Here is a 13,442-nt window from a genome sequence, read left to right on the forward strand (position 1 = left end):
TTCATCACTCATCTTGACCTTAAATCAAACACTTGGAAGGTCCAAACAACAACTCCTCAAGCAAAAGAACTTTGTCTCAAAAATAGCAGGCAAATATGGGGAAAAACAATAACAAAAAAACTTGAGAAGGCTTGTAGAGCCTCACACAATCATCAAACAGCAGCGGAGTAAAAAGAAGAAACCTTCCTTACCACAAACCGAGACTGAGTAGCCCAAAAAATTCCCCAATCAAAGCTCTATTGAAGAGCTATTTCCAATCAAGCACATAAGTTGGTGAAAAAACTCGTAGAACAGTCTTGGACGAAATGCACTTCTGCCCCTTAGATGCTTCCAAGAGACTTGAGATGACACAATAGGAAGAAAGATGACTTTCAAACGAAACTAGAGCACTTGGTTACTCTCCATTTGGATTCCAAATAAGGGAGAAACTGATTTGTGAAGATGCCCTAGGTTTTTCTTCAAACTCCAACACAACCAAGAGAAGAAACCAACTCTTAGTCATCCAAACAACCTTCTATCACCTTCAAACTCCAGGAACAATATGCTCTGATACCATGTTAGGTTTTAGAGTAGAAGAAGAAGAGAGAAAAGCTCCAAGAGAGCAAACACAATTTTTGGGTTATGAGAGTTGTGTCTCAAACTAGAGACAAACTAGTTTATATTGAAAAGAATAGATAATTACACAGAGGCCCTTGGCCTTATACAAATGTCATAAAAAACATATTAAAGATGTGATTATATACAAATATACCCCTGACTACTATTCTTAACAAGTCTCGGGCCTTGACCTCCAGCGAGGAGTTGTCCTTGGACGGGTCCAGCAGCTGGGCCTCTACAGCCTTGTAGACCTTCTTCTCCTCAAAGTAAAGGTTGTGATACTTCTCCAACCGTTGAGCAGTATCAACAACCTTGGAAATGACCTGAAAAGGTGAGCATAAGGAATTAGAAATGTAAGAGAAGAAAAAGAAGAAAGGTAGGGTCGAAAAACCCACCAAGATCAGGTACGAGCAGAGAGAGGTGACGAGCTCCTCGTTGGTCAGGGTCTCCATGGTGGCGCGATCTGTAGGGAGGCGGCCTTGCTCAAGCCATTCCCGCGCTATCGCTGGGTCCTCGAAGGCGTAGCACCCTCGAAAATCTCCCACCTGGGCCTCTTTCAGGGACGATCTTTCCCCTGCTCCCCAGTCTCATCCTCCAGGGGGATCACCTCTGCGCTCATGCTCTTGGCGAGGGCGTTCTTCTTGGGGCGTTGCTGAAGATGGGCCTCGACTGTGTTTTGATGCAAGATGAAAAAGTGGTAGCCTAAGCTTCTTGTCAATTGAGGGATTATGAGAGGAATTACCCAACTCATGACTTAGAGTTGGCAGCTGTGGTCTTTGCCCTGAAGATCTGGAGACACTATCTGTATGGAGAGAAGAGTGAGATCTACAGTGACCATAAAAGCCTCAAATACTTCTTTACTCAGAAGGAACTCAACATGAGGCAGAGGTGTTGGTTGGAACTCATGAAGGACTATGATTGCACCATCCATTACCATCCGGGTAAGGCAAATGTCGTGGCGGATGCTCTTAGTCAGAAGTCCCAGACCTTGTCCATCGCATCCTTGGTTGTCAGTAAAGAACTTGTTGAAGAAGCTAGAAGGATGGATTTGGAGTTATTGGTAGAGGGTGTTACTCTATCTTTAGCAGCCTTATCTGTGCAATCAACCTTAGTAGACAGGATTCAGTCAGCTCAGGCTTCAGATGGACGCTTTTAGGAGATTATTGAAGCTATCTAGGGTGACACACAGTGAGATCTGGATTTTACATTGTCAGACAACAGCGTTCTCATGTTTAGAGATTGCCTATGTGTCCCTAAAGACGATCAACTGAGGAAGGAAGTGTTGTCGGAATCATATGATTCTCCCTATTCCATTCACCCAGGTAGTATTAAAATGTACAAGGACCTGAAAGGACACTATTGGTGGAGTGGAATGAAAAGGGATGTAGCTGAATTTGTAGCCAAGTGTCTCACCTGCCAACAGGTGAAAGCAAATAGATAATGGCCCCATGGCCTTTTACAGTCATTGCCCGTGCCAGAATAGAAGTGAGAACATGTCACTATGGATTTTGTCACTAGATTACCTCGTACGCCCAGAGGTGTTGATGCTCTATGGGTTATTGTGGATAGGTTGACGAAGACAGCTCATTTCATCCCAATCAAGGTCACCTATTCTATGGATAAGCTAGCCCGCTTGTACATCGAGAATGTGGTTCGCCTACACAGAGTTCCCGTTAGCATTATCTTGGATCGGGATCCCCGGTTCACATCCAATTTTGGGGCGGATTTCAGAGAGCTATGGGTACCCTATTAAGTTTTAGCACTGCCTTCCATCCACAGACCGACGGGCAGTCGGACAGGATAATACACACATTGGAAGACATGCTTCGAGCCTGTGCCATTGATATGCAGGGCAATTGGGATGAGCATATCTACTATTAAAATGGCTCCATTTGAAGTTCAGTATGGGAAGAAGTGCCATACTCCACTGTACTGGGACGAAGTAGGTGAGCAGCGTATCCTTGGGCCAAAATTGATCCAAGCGACTTGTGAGAAGGTGGACTTGATCCACGAGTGAATCAAGGCTGCCCAGTCTAGGCAGAAGGGTTATGCAGACCAAAGACGGAAAGATCTAGAATTCCTTATCGGTGAAGAAGTATTTCTCAAGGTGTCGCTGACCAAGGGCGTGATGCGGTTCAGCAAGAAGGGTAAGCTAAGCCCGAGATATATTGAGCCCTATGAAATTCTTACGAAGATTGGACCGGTGCCTTATCGGCTAGAGCTTCCATCATCTTTGGATGGCGTACACGATGTCTTCCACGTGTCTATGTTATGGAAGGACATGTATGACCCCAGTCATGTTTTAACCCAGGAACCACCAAAGTTGGCAGCGGATATGTTCTATAAAGAACAGCCTGAGAAGATCTTAGACAACAAGGTGGTGAATCTCTGTAATAGACCTATTCATTATGTGAAAGTGAAGTGGTAACCACATAGAAGAAGAAGCCTCCTGGGAAGCTGAGGTGGAAATGCGAGCGAAGTACCCTTCCCTTGGATTCTTACAAGGTAAGCCAAATTTTGAGGATGAAATTTTTGTAAAGTGGGGAGGATGTTACATCTGCGCCCGGATTTGCTATTAATAATAATTTATCTCTCTTATAACGTGTAGATTCTGCTGCCGTGTACGCTGGTGAGCTGTTTTCACTTGTGGTCAAGCCTAGCCACAAGATAGCTGATCAGTTCACAGGCTTGCCTGTAGAAGAGAGGTTCCTTAACTGACAGTGGGGAAGATTTATCGATGGTGACTTCATCGATCATCCTCCTAGCGCGAGTCCTCGGAGTGAAGAGTACTGGAAGGTGTTCCCCGTGTCCCCACACCTAGACACCTCTTTCGGCGATGAGCTTAACATCGCTATTGGGAAACTCTTCGGGATCATGAAGGACACATCGTGATGGTCAGGGGTAAGATACTGCCACTATGAATGTTAATATACCTTCCCATTGTTGGCTTTGAAGTGTGGGCTGAAGCCCGACCAATTTCCTTAGGGTTCTGCCCTTTACAGCAGCAACAGACGCACGAGCGGACTCACCAAGACTACATCCACCCGTTAGTCCGCCCGTGCTATTTAAGGCCTTTGTGTGTTTTCTCAGGTGGGACCCATACCCCGTGCCTCGGACATCCTATTTAGGCACCTAGACAAGGTTGGCCTCACCCTTGGTCTCCTTGGCTTGTGGATGTGCCATAAAGGTGGACCCATTGGCCTAGTGGGCTTTTAAATGAGTTTTGGCTCCTAAAGCCCAAGCCAAACAGGCCCTAAGTAGGGATTAGTCTTAAGGGCAAGACCTTGGCCTTCAAGTCTCATTATTTCTCTTACCAACCCAAAACATTGGGAGCTGAGGAGCATTGAAGGCTTTGGAGAAGAAGAGCTTAGAGGGGCTGTGGAGGTGGAAAATCATCCATAAATTCGTCCTTGAGGTAAATGTCCTCATCTTCCCCTCTCTCTTTTCCATTTTTGGGTTTGGAGATTCCCTTGGGATAGATTCCAAGCTTGGGGGTTCTCTTGGAAACCCAATAAACCCTATTGAATGCTCCCTTTGAGACCTATATCCCCTTCCCTGAATGCCTTCATGGAGTTGATAACCTAAATGTTGTTCAAGCATTGGAGACCTAGTTAGGTTTGGGGAAAAACTTTGGAGATGGATCCAATCTCTTGTTTCCCTTAAATTCCTTAAAGGACTATGTGTTTTGAACCTCCAACGAAGGATTGGACTCACCTCCCCAACCCTAGGACCCTTATGGTTCCATGGATGAAGGGTTGGAGGTGAGGATCTTCATGGATTTTAAAAGAATGGCAACGGATCAATGAGCGGATCCACTGTCGTGCATCCACCCGTTAGTCCGTCCAGTATAACCTGGCTGTTTAACCTGAGCGGAGCCACGAGCGGAGCCACTTGGTAAATCCGCCCATAGCTCAGGTCGCTCTCGGGAAAATCACAGGGTTTGGACGGATGCACGAGCGGATCCATGTTCCACATTTGCCCGTGAGTCCGTTCCATATATTTTATGGGTTTGGCTTGGACGGATCCACGATCGGACTCACCTGGTTGCCTCCGTTCCTGCATCCGCCCCTGCTGTCTTGACCCAAACTTCAAATAAATTATTGGGGTCCTTATGGGACCCACCTATACACTTCTAACATTATTCTCATACATCCTCAGACTTCGGAACCTGTACGGGAGTGCGTGCATTAGAGCAAACCTTACCAAACACCCCAATCGACAAGCAAGCAAAAGGTGAATGGGCTTTGGGTGATGTTTGGGCTTGATATATAAAATATTATTATATAGTTCGCATGATGGTATATGCTTGCATTCATTCCTATCATGTTACATCTTTACATATAAAACCCTGTTGGATACGGATGGGTGAATGTGGATATGTTTGCTTTATTTCGTTATATTAGGTTACGGTGCCGGGTATGCCAGTGCCGGAACCCCAAGAATTTTTATTATATCATTGCTTGCCATCCTAGTCTGTATGCACCGTGCCATGCTGGTACCAGGGTACTAGATGGAATGGGACGTTGGTGCACCCGGAGTACCTCTCGGGACGATAGGACTTGCATGTAGTATATCTGTGGCTAGGATTTATGCTCCCTTATGCTATGACCCTTGCCAAAAGGGGTTTATGTGTTGGATAGTTTGAGCACCTGTTGTCTATGGAGGCAAGAAAAGCCAGGTCAGGGGTAGTGATGGCTATTGGGGTCTGCCACTGGGTGGTCTATGGCTTCTACCGGTGTAGGCTCCCTCATGATAATTGAGGTTTCACTGGGGCGATAGGTTAAGTGACCCTCAGTGTCTCCCGAGTTATCACAGTAGCATATACCATGACTTAGACTGTTTGTTAGGTGGGAAAATATATTTACCATTACATTCATCACGGATTATGTGTGATTGTGTGTTTGTGCACTCCCCTTTTCCCTTACTGGCTCAGTGGAGCTAACCCCTTGTGTACACAACTTTTTAGATTTTGATGCAGATGGTGGCTATTTGGCTGGCCTAGATGCTCAACTGACAGATTATAACAGTATTGGCGCAAAGGAGCCTGTGTTTGTGTCAGATGAACACGACGACGGTTGCCCCTATGATGATTGTGCTTACGGGCACTGATGTGGTTGGGGATTGTCCCCACTTTTGATTCTTTTCGGGCTTTGTGCCTGAATGAACACTTTTTGTAATAACTTACTAATATTCTGAGTAGTTATGTCATGGTCAGTTGGTGGTCAACTTTACTATTACTGTATCACTTAGCATGCTGAACATATTGTAACTGCTATATTTAAATATCGCTTTCGCTCTTTTTATCTCTGATGTTTAATGGAATATTCATTTCTTTATGCAAATGTAATCATTTGGGTGGGTCCTTGGTTGTTGACTGTGGCTTGAGACACTGTGTCGTTGATCCTGGTAGGAATTGGGGTGGCGTGTGTCATCCTAATCACCCTCTTGACTGTGCTTAAGGCATAAGCTCGGGATAGGGGCGTGACAGTACCACCCCCCAACCGTCTTCTTCAGCATAAAGAAATGGGCGAAGAGAGCGGCAGTTGTCTCCAAACCGAGCTGAGCAAAATATATGTAAAACTCAAAAATCTGCCTGCATAAGTTCGCTACCAACTGACCCGAAGAGAGAGTGAAGTGGTTCAGGATGTCCACAACAAAATCCCGGGCTAGGAGATGAAGGCCATAGGTAAACGCGACTGCGTACAGGCACACTTCGCCCTCGCGGAAGTAGCATGCCTTGTTGATCATGGTCGGGGCAGGCATCCGGATCTCTTGAGGAATTCGATACCGGCTTTGCAAAGCAGCTAGAGCCCGGTCATTCAGGACACTCTCATAGGAGTTTTCCCCTGGACAATCCCACCATCATCACCGATGTCAGAATCGGACTCATTGTCGTCATCCTCTCGACTTTGGCCCCTTCATCCTCCTAGGCCTCATTCTCCTCCTCATCATGGGCAGGACCGCCCTCAGCAAGTTGCTCTTCGAGAGCCTGGGCAGAATCAAGGCCACTTCCCCTTGGCGGGTTGGCTGAGGAGCTTGCTAAGTGGCCGTACCGAGCTGTGAAGCTCTTAGATCAGAATAGAACAGGTTGGTCGTCGTGAGTCCTCTCGAAACTCATATCAGGGTCAGAATCCCCATTCATCCTAGCAACATTGTGAGAGCCTGAAATAGGCTATCGGGAGGAAGAATCAGAAGACATGAGAAGAGATAAAGAAAGAGAACTGACTGGCTCGAAGAGAAGATTGACAACTTGCAAAGAAAATGCAAATAGGCGAGCAAAGGACGAGCCGAGCAAAAACAATCAAGTAATTTGGAGAGCCGAATGAGACTAGGAACGAGCCGAGAACAGTATAACAAAAATAAGGAAAGAGCAAGGTAACGCGAAGAAGCAAGAGAAGAAATGGAAGGAAGATTGGAATTTATAGGTGTGAGAGGAAGGAGAATCGTCAGGATTCAACGGTTGAGTACCGAAGGCAACAACAGCAGGGGCAAGCGATGGTAGACCTGCCCGAGGCGCTATAATGACTTGAAGCCACGCGTTGCTTGGGATATGAACCATCACGCAGTTGAGAACCGTCAACTGTCACGTCTTAATGACAACCTTGAAGCGAGAGACTTAGCAGGGAAGTGACTTGTATGGGGCGATTCAACTTCCTCCGAACGCGAATGTCCGAAGGAGTGGGGGGCTCGTGATACATCATAAAATCGACAACCAATAGAAAGATGACGCGTGTATCCCTTCAGGGGTGGGGACGGAGAGAACAAGGAACGAGCAGCCAACCAGGTCGCCCCCTGAAGGATAAGGTCAGTCCTTAGCCTAGGTAGCGCCCCGATTTTAGTAGCGGCCTGGCACGACCACAATGACTAATCCAGATTAGGGGTGTCAATAAAGCCCGGCTGGCCCGAACCTGCCCTGCGCCCGGCCCGGACCAGACCCTGAATTTTCAACCCTGAGGCCAGGTTTGGGTTTAGTTATAGTCTGGCCCTGGTATGGTAGGGTCGGGTCAGGTCAGGGTTTAGATCCCGGGCGTAGCCCGGCTCGGCCCAACCCGACCCTGTATTAATTATAAGTATATAATATTGCAGATATATATATATATATATATATATATATATATATATATATATATATATATATATTTATTTATTTATTTTGGTCTAATATTTATTTATATATATAGCCTAATAAAAAAATTAAAAAGCAAATGACAAAAAAGGCCCTAAAGGCACAAGGGATTACAGATAAAATCAGGGTCAGGGTCAGGGTCAAGAAAGGGTCAATCAGGGCCGGGTAGGGTCAAGAAAAACCCTGGCAGGGTCGGGATTGGGTTGGGGGTTTCTTGGCCCTGGCAGGGTCGGGTCGGGTCAGGGTTTAGGTTAAAGCCTCTAGGGTTGGGTTAGGGTTTGGGGCAGGCCCGGCCCAATCCGACCCATTGATACCCCTAATCCAAATAAGGCGGCGAAATCACCTCCCAAAAATGAAGCAAAATGGCCCTAATGACCCTAAAATAATGCGCCAGTCCAACCTGAAGAGGCATAATGGGTTGGGGAACTTATCTCTAATGCCAAAAGGACTCTTATTCACCTAAATTCACGCCGAGAGATCTTCCTTTCCTAATGAATCACGCTATTGCCTGCAGGACTCTCCTAATTGCCTATAAATGGCTGGATAACCTCCTTTTACGATCATCTGAATTCAATGACTATTTTCTATTGCTGAGGAGTTCTGACTTAAGTATCGAAATGACGGAACCGACAGTACCCGGTCCTCTATTACTGTTTGCTTCTTTACAGAAATGACACGCTCCACCCCCAGTTCTTGACGCAACAATATGTAATTTAGAATTCAATCTTTGAATCAGGCAATGAGCCAAAACTCATAGTCAGTGCCGAGAGTCACACATATGGTCTTATCTTTTTTAAGCCATGTTGAAATGTCAAGGTTTCCTATTACCAAAAAAAAAATGTCAAGGTTTCCTCACCTTCTTTAAACTATCCGAATAGGACGACCTCTAGAGAAAATCAGGTTGTAAACAAGAGATTCCAAGTTTCCAACCGGATATGAATCTTCACTCGGATTCTATGCGGGGTTGCTTGGCGTGTGAGTTATTCGCGAAACTTCGCATCGACACATATTATCATGTGCAAACACAAGGAGGACACGTGTTGGCTTAAGTCATCAAGGTTCCGTCAGATTATAGGAGGATGTTTTTTTGGATGTCAGATTCTAGGAGGAGACGTTCACGGTTCACCCCATAGGTCCTCTCTAATAATAAAAAATAAAAAAAAATAGAAAAAAGAAAAAAATCTAGACGCATGGATGAGAGAGTGCCACATCAGCAATAGGAATATTTCAAATAAAGTTTTCTCCTCAATTATAATTTTTTTGTTTAAATTGAAAAAAAAAAAGAAAAGGAAAAAATCTTGGTCACTTCTCCCGCTATTTTCCGTCTCTCCTGTTTACGGCGAAGAACAGAGCAAAACATTTTCGCTTCAATGGTTCAGTTACTGTCTCCCGTCTGCACTGATTCAATCAAATTTCAGAATCCGTCACAGTTCTTTTACTCGAGTTACCGATGTCGCACGTTGTCTAAGAACAACGCCCAATGGTCGACGACGATCGGCGTTGGCCGGAGAAGATGCTGTAAACTCAAGGCTACTACCAAAGAATCCAGTTCTCAGGACGATATTGCGGATGATTATTATGCCGTATTAGGTCTGGTAAGATGTCATGTAATACGAGCTTCTCTGGTTTTAATTTCCTTCTCTTAATTGTTTTCTGAGTATCTCTTAGTTAAGTTTCTCTCCTTGATATCTAATCATAAGATTTGTGTTATTCATGGAATATTTCAGACACTGCAACTTACCGGATTTATGCCGATTTTTCAATGAGGTGATCTATGTTTCTACTGGTTAAGAGTATTAATTTAGCCGGAGGAAATAGTTATGGACTCATCATATATTTCACTATCAGTATTATTTATACATGCAATGACGAAGCAAGGAATTGCTTGGGGACTGTATTGTCAATTTCATTGATCAAATTCAATGTCCGTGGTTAAGGAGGAATTCATTTTTGGGTTGGTTTTGGTGTTTAACTTTAGTACAGGACATGACTGCTTCAAGGGGCCAGAAATCGAGGCTAACCTTCAAGCATAGTTCTAAGTAATGCTGGATTGAGTTATATGATATATCTGTTGTCCATGTGGATTTGGACTAATTTGGAATATGAGGTTGTTCCTGATGTCGGTAACTCTTGTATCTGATATGAGCAAAGAATGCTCCTCTTGCTTATCCTCACCTTCTGAGTCACAAGACGTGATACTTGGAGAGGCAGACCCAAGAAGTCACACACTGAGAATCTCACTCTTTACTGACAAAATTCAGCTGTGGCGGATCTCTTCCTCTCAATCTAAAGGTTGTTGGGTTTGGTGGCTTTTATCTAGACCGGTTGATGGGTTGGTTCAATGGTCTAGATGGAGCTAATGGAGAAGAAAGAGAGTGACTGGAGTCTTCAACAAGGATGGGTCTCCCAAGTAAGTGGAAGAGGTGGAGTCTTCCAAGTGTTGGAGGTTTCCAAGGAGGTGGAGTCTTCCAAGGAGGTGAAATCTTCAAGTGGGGCAGTTGAGTCTTCAACAATATTGGAACTTCCAAGAGAGTGGAAGTGACCTGTTGGTTGAAGACATTAAGCATTGAGGATAGAGAGTGAGTGGGCTTTCTCTAAGGAGAGATAAAGTCAAATCTTGTTGAACAAGCATTGAGGAGAGAGAGTTAGTAGGTTCTCTCTAAGGAGAGAGAAAAATCATAGTCTTGCTCAACAAGGTAGAAGAGGAGAGAGACAGTTAGTGTGTTTTCTCTAAGGAGAGAGAAAACCTCTAAGCTGTGGTGATCCTTATAAAAGAGAGATGTGTCTTCCAAAGTGAGGCTAGTGTTGAGTCTAGTGTTGATCCAAGTGAGAGTCCAAGAGATACAATGTTGGTGCAACATGTGTACAAGGACTAAGCAAGGAGCCTAGGAGAAGGTATGTAGAGTGTATGGGAGATGAGAGAAGGGTGTACATGGGGGCTTGGGTTTGGTATCAAATCGCAAGGGTCGAACTATTTTTTCTTCTCTTGATTTATAGTGGAAGTTGGATCATACTCTGTGGATGTAGGGTGTTTTGCCAAACCACGTAAACTCTTGCGTCTTCTTTGTGTATGTGCTTGTTTTGCTTTTGTGTTTTTGGTTGATTGCACATACCGTTTTGTGCGTTTCTCACATCACAAAGAGAAAGTTGGAAATGTTGTTTTTCCAACCCCAACAAAGGTTTCACTTTTGAAACATTTGAGAAATATTTCTACCTACTTTCTACCATTTCAAGTATTTTGATCACTTAACTTTTTCATCAATTAAGAGAACTGATGAAAATCAAATGGTTGGAGTTTTAGCTTCTTGGGAAGTAATAGTTGGGGATAGTTTTCTCACAGGTGGACACAGTGACGGCATCTCATTCTCTTGGATGTACACGATTCTTACACAAACATGATCATTGGGATGCTTCGTTAAATGTTTCATCCTAGCATTCTACATGGGTTGATTGCCATGTGAAAAGTGTTAGAGTTGTAAGAAATTATGTGATAAGCGTAGTTTGGGAACTAGCCTTTTGTCTAGTTGCCCTATTGTGTATTTTCTATTTTTTACCTTTCTTATCTTTTACCTCCCTAGGGAGGTGTATGTAATATTCTTATTTCTATTAATGAAGTAATATAGGTATGGAGAGAATTCTCTCTAACACAACTCATTCACAACCGAAATATCCTTCTCTTCTCTCTTGTCTTCTTCCTCTCCTCTTCATCTTTCCCTCCTTCTCCTACTTGTATTCCTAACCTTAAAATCCAACTTGGTATCAGAGCACTAGGTTTGAGAGTCGTATTCAGTTTTTCCTCCTATTCTTTTCTTCTCTTTGAAGTCCTAGGACACAAAGGATTTCAAGGAGAAGACTCCCATGTAAACAAAACTTGTTGAAGGAGCATGCAATAGGTTCTATATGACCTATTTTACCTTTTGAAGATGATACTCGAGCTTGGTTGAAGCTCCCAAAGCTGTTGCTAGGGTTACCACCAGCTCCAACTTGCAGGTTCTGTTTCTCTCTCTCTGCCTGGGTTTGCATCTTGGAATGGACCATTAGAATCGCCTATGGGTGCTTGTTATGCCCCATATGCTCCTCCTTGCTGATTGAAGGACCTATTGACTCCCAATCCTTTTTCGTGCTGTCTTATTTCATGCTCAGGTAAAACCGACAATGCTGCCTTCTCTTTTTCCTTGCATTTGGGATGCTGTCCTTTTCTTCCTTGGTTGAGAAATTAGTATGAACAGCTTTATATGAAGTGTTTGAGCTTGGTTCAATTGCTGTTACTCATTGGAGACTGTTAAGGTGCAAATTTATCAAGGTTTCACCTATTTTTTCCTTTTTGAAATTGGATTCTTGTGTTAGGTTCCATATTTGGGTTGAGTGTGTACTCCCCACTTGTCTTTGGTACTCTTGATTATAATCAAAGTGTTGTTTCCTTTACAAATGGGTGATTCGGATACATTTGGGCTTGGTTCGGCTGATTCACAGCCCACTCCAACACCAACAGCCCCTCAGTTTGTTTATGAGACCTCACACCCACAGATTTCTATTTTGAAGCTTGATAGTACTAATTACTTGGACTGGTCAGACTCAGTGAAGCTTTCCCTTAGGAGCAAAGGGAAACTTGGGTACATTAGTGCTATTAAAGCCCCAAAGCAAGGCTCTCTTGGCTATGAATCCTATGATAAATGGGAGACCGAAAATTCCACAGTCATGACATGGCTAATCTTCTCCATAAAGCCCGAGATTGGGAGAAGGTTTATGCGAAAGGAAACTGCCAAGGCAATTTGGGACAGTGTCTCTCAGACCTATGATAGGGTAGGTGACTCTACCAAGGTTTATCAGCTTCACCAAAAGATTAATTCAATGAGGCAGGGTGACAGGACCATTTGTGAGTACTACAGTGCTTATATTAGTCTCTTGGAAGAGTATGATCACTACTGGGACCTCCAGTTGACCAATCCTGAAGATAAAGCAAAGGTGTTTCGCGCTCTGGAAAAGGAGTGTGTCTTTACCTTACTTGGTGGCTTGAACCCTGATTATGAGCCAATCAGGCTCCGGATTTTAGGCCGGTTCCCTCTTCCATCTCTTGATGAGGTTTGTAGCTATTTACAGAATGAGGAGACTCGACGTGTTGCTATGGCACCAGCTCCAGCATCATCTCTTGAGAGATCAACTCTCAATTCTTCCTCTTTCCGGGACACCCGTGGTGGTGGTAGAGGCCAGGGGCCTAACCATGGGGAAGACAGAGCAGTAGAGACAGGTGGTGCTAGTGGAGGTGGCAGAGACAGGTATAAATGTGATCATTGTGGGAGATCTGGATATACCAAGAATAGGTGTTGGATTCTTCATGGCCGTCCTCCTGATACACGAGGTGGTGCTCGTAGTGGCTGTAGAGGGGGAGCTAGAGGTGCACACTTTGTTATGACTGAGGCAGATGCTACACAAGATGACTCCACTTTGGCCAATGTAGTGTTTCGCAGGGTCATGTCACAGCTGAGCACATCTCCTACTCCTACAGTGGCTAGCTCCTCTTCATCCTCAGCTTTGCCGGTCTCCACCTCAGCTTCTACTGCAGCCCAATCTTGGGTCGTTGAATTTGGTGCCACTGACCACATGACTGGTACGTCCCATTATTATGATTCCTATATTATTTGCTCTGTTAAGGATAAGGTTAGGGTAGTCGATGGCTCCCTTTCCTCCATCTCTGGTAAAGGCAGTATCCCTGTTACAT

General features: G+C 44.4%; 1 protein-coding gene across 2 annotated transcripts in view; it reads left to right on the top strand.

The window, feature by feature from the left end:
• The first annotated feature begins 9,028 nt into the window (after positions 1–9,028).
• The window catches only part of LOC122640547 (chaperone protein dnaJ C76, chloroplastic), a 64,991-nt gene continuing 60,577 nt past the window's right edge, over positions 9,029–13,442 (top strand). Inside the window, exon 1 of one of the 2 annotated variants that reach the window (XM_043833770.1) lies at positions 9,029–9,318. In XM_043833770.1, the coding sequence (XP_043689705.1) occupies positions 9,094–9,318 (225 nt within the window). In that variant the 5' untranslated portion in view covers positions 9,029–9,093. The remainder of the gene's footprint in view (positions 9,319–13,442) is intronic. The other variant, XM_043833769.1, reaches the window with a different exon arrangement.

Source organism: Telopea speciosissima, chromosome 9 (assembly GCF_018873765.1).
Source record: "Telopea speciosissima isolate NSW1024214 ecotype Mountain lineage chromosome 9, Tspe_v1, whole genome shotgun sequence".
Classification (NCBI taxonomy): Eukaryota; Viridiplantae; Streptophyta; class Magnoliopsida; order Proteales; family Proteaceae; genus Telopea; species Telopea speciosissima.